The 2,022-nt window shown below is 31.0% G+C and overlaps 1 protein-coding gene across 1 annotated transcript; it reads left to right on the top strand.

The window, feature by feature from the left end:
* The first annotated feature begins 239 nt into the window (after positions 1-239).
* On the top strand, positions 240-1,268 carry AGP20 (arabinogalactan protein 20). Its single transcript, XM_028075797.2, has 2 exons — positions 240-574; positions 958-1,268. Exons 1-2 carry the CDS (start codon positions 448-450, stop codon positions 1,056-1,058), a joined length of 228 nt encoding a protein of 75 aa, XP_027931598.1. The 5' UTR covers positions 240-447; the 3' UTR covers positions 1,059-1,268.
* Positions 1,269-2,022: the final 754 nt, after the last annotated feature.

Below are 2,022 nucleotides of genomic sequence, written 5' to 3'. Positions count from 1 at the left end.
AAAAAATGTTTCCGATATCAGCTTTCTAAAATTCAAATGGGTAGACAAAGGAATCCAAGAAATTAAAAAGTATATTCCACTTTGTTTTGGCAAACATAGAAGATTAAGTCTAAGACACATGCATGTGGCAACAAAATATAAGAACAAAAAAAAAAACAGAATAAAAAACTGGCACATGGCCTTCTTTGATCCATTTCAAAATAACACAAGAAAAGATGTGTCATAACAGTTGGTGGGTGGTCCCATTACAACATCGAAAGAGAAGGAAGAGAGACACTCAAATCTCTACAAAGATGCCATCATTTTTCATATCTCCTCACTCACTAACTGCTATTCTTTCATATAAAAGTGCTTCCATTTCAGTTTATATTCAACACTTATTAACCTCTTTCTGCTTTTGATTTTGTGTTATAGAAACATACACCCAAGTGAGAGTTTCAAACAAAAATGGCATTTTTCAGAGCAGCTTCTGAAGTTTTGGCGATCTACACTTTTATCTTTGCCATTTTTTCACCTCCTGTTCTTCAAGCACAGACCCTTTCTCTTGCTCCTGCTCCTGCTCCTTCCAGTGATGGTAAAAACCATTGAAACCTTTTTCCTCCTTCTCCATCTGAAAGAATCAGCAATGCAGTGCTGCATTGAATATTGAAATTTTTACATGTCTTTAAGAAACTCGTTTTAGTTCTAGGTTGAATTTGATCTTTCAGATGTGGAAGAAGTAGATGTTGGAATCTAGTTTAGTTGAGGAGATCTAGATCCGAACATGGTCCCTGAATTATCTTACATGTACTTGTTCACCATAGTTTTTTCAGTTGTCATAATGAAATTATTAATGTCAACAATACAGTGAGACATTTGAGTTCGAATTTAGTTTGCATGACATGACATGACATGACATGAAAGTTGGTGAATATGGTGTTTGTTTTTAGCTGATGTTTCTGGGTTTTTGATGTTCAGGTACTTCGATAGACCAGGGAATTGCATATATACTGATGCTTGTGGCGTTGGTGCTGACGTACCTCATCCACCCCTTTGATGCGTTTTCTCATCAGTTATGAATGAATTATATATCTGTAACTGTTTACCGTAGGAATTGAACATAGTAGGAGCTTGCAGAGGTTGAATGTATTACCATGGATAAGGATGTTTGTTCTAGTGAGTGTTTTTTTTTTCTCTTCTAATGTCCCTATTTTACATTCTGTTACCTCTTTGGTTGTTTCTGGTTAATGTTGGATGATTGTTAATGGAGGAAATAGTGTGTTTTGTCAGACCATCATTATCATTTTTTTATTATTATAATTAACAAATCAACATTATATTTAAACATAGTTTAAATTAGCTTCTTTTGCTTGGATAATATTACTTCCCACAATCAGAAAGTACAATAGAAATAACAAATTAAATATTATGTAAAAAAAAATTAGAAATTTATTATTTTGAGGTCTTGGGTTAATTGGGTTAAAAGTAAAGTTAATTCTTAGGTAAATTGAGATAAGGTCACATTCACATCTAAAAAAAAACCATCATGGTGCTTCCTGCTTCCAACAAGTTTCATTTTATCTGTCAAACCTCATTTGAACAGCTTGACTTTGGAGTTTTTGTTGTATGTTCTTCCCACTAACAATAATCATATTCTTCTATGAATTTGGAGTTATAGAATTTGAATTTTAAATAAATAAAATAAAAAATAGCATTTATCCTTTGGTTACATATTCTTTTATTATTTATTTATTTAAAATTTATCTTATTAAAACTCTGTCTTCATACATAAAAAATGTTAATATATTATTCTTAAACATTTTTTTTTTAATTATTCTTAAATTATTAAAGAAGTTGCATAAGAACAAAAGAGAACACTCATGTGGTAGTATATAAGAAGATAAAAGAATGTGTTCCGATATAACCTGAAAAAAAGACATATAAGGCATAATATCTTGAAATTCACTTTGATAAAATACCTTTTTTTATTGGGTATGGCTGCAAATATTCTTCAAATCTTCCTCCAATTAATTAGTCGTATAC

This window comes from Vigna unguiculata, chromosome 6, assembly GCF_037176805.1.
Source record: "Vigna unguiculata cultivar grain cowpea cultivar isolate G323 ecotype 2 chromosome 6, ASM3717680v1, whole genome shotgun sequence".
Classification (NCBI taxonomy): domain Eukaryota; kingdom Viridiplantae; phylum Streptophyta; class Magnoliopsida; order Fabales; family Fabaceae; genus Vigna; species Vigna unguiculata.
Note: the sequence above shows the minus strand (reverse complement) of the source record. Positions and strands in the feature narration are given on the sequence as shown.

Coding starts and splice junctions, on each gene's coding strand:
- AGP20 (XM_028075797.2), top strand. CDS start 448: ATGGCATTTTTCAGAGCAGCTTCTGAAGTTTTGGCGATCTACACTTTT. Junction 575..957: donor TCCTGCTCCTTCCAGTGATG/GTAAAAACCATT, acceptor TTTGATGTTCAG/GTACTTCGATAGACCAGGGA.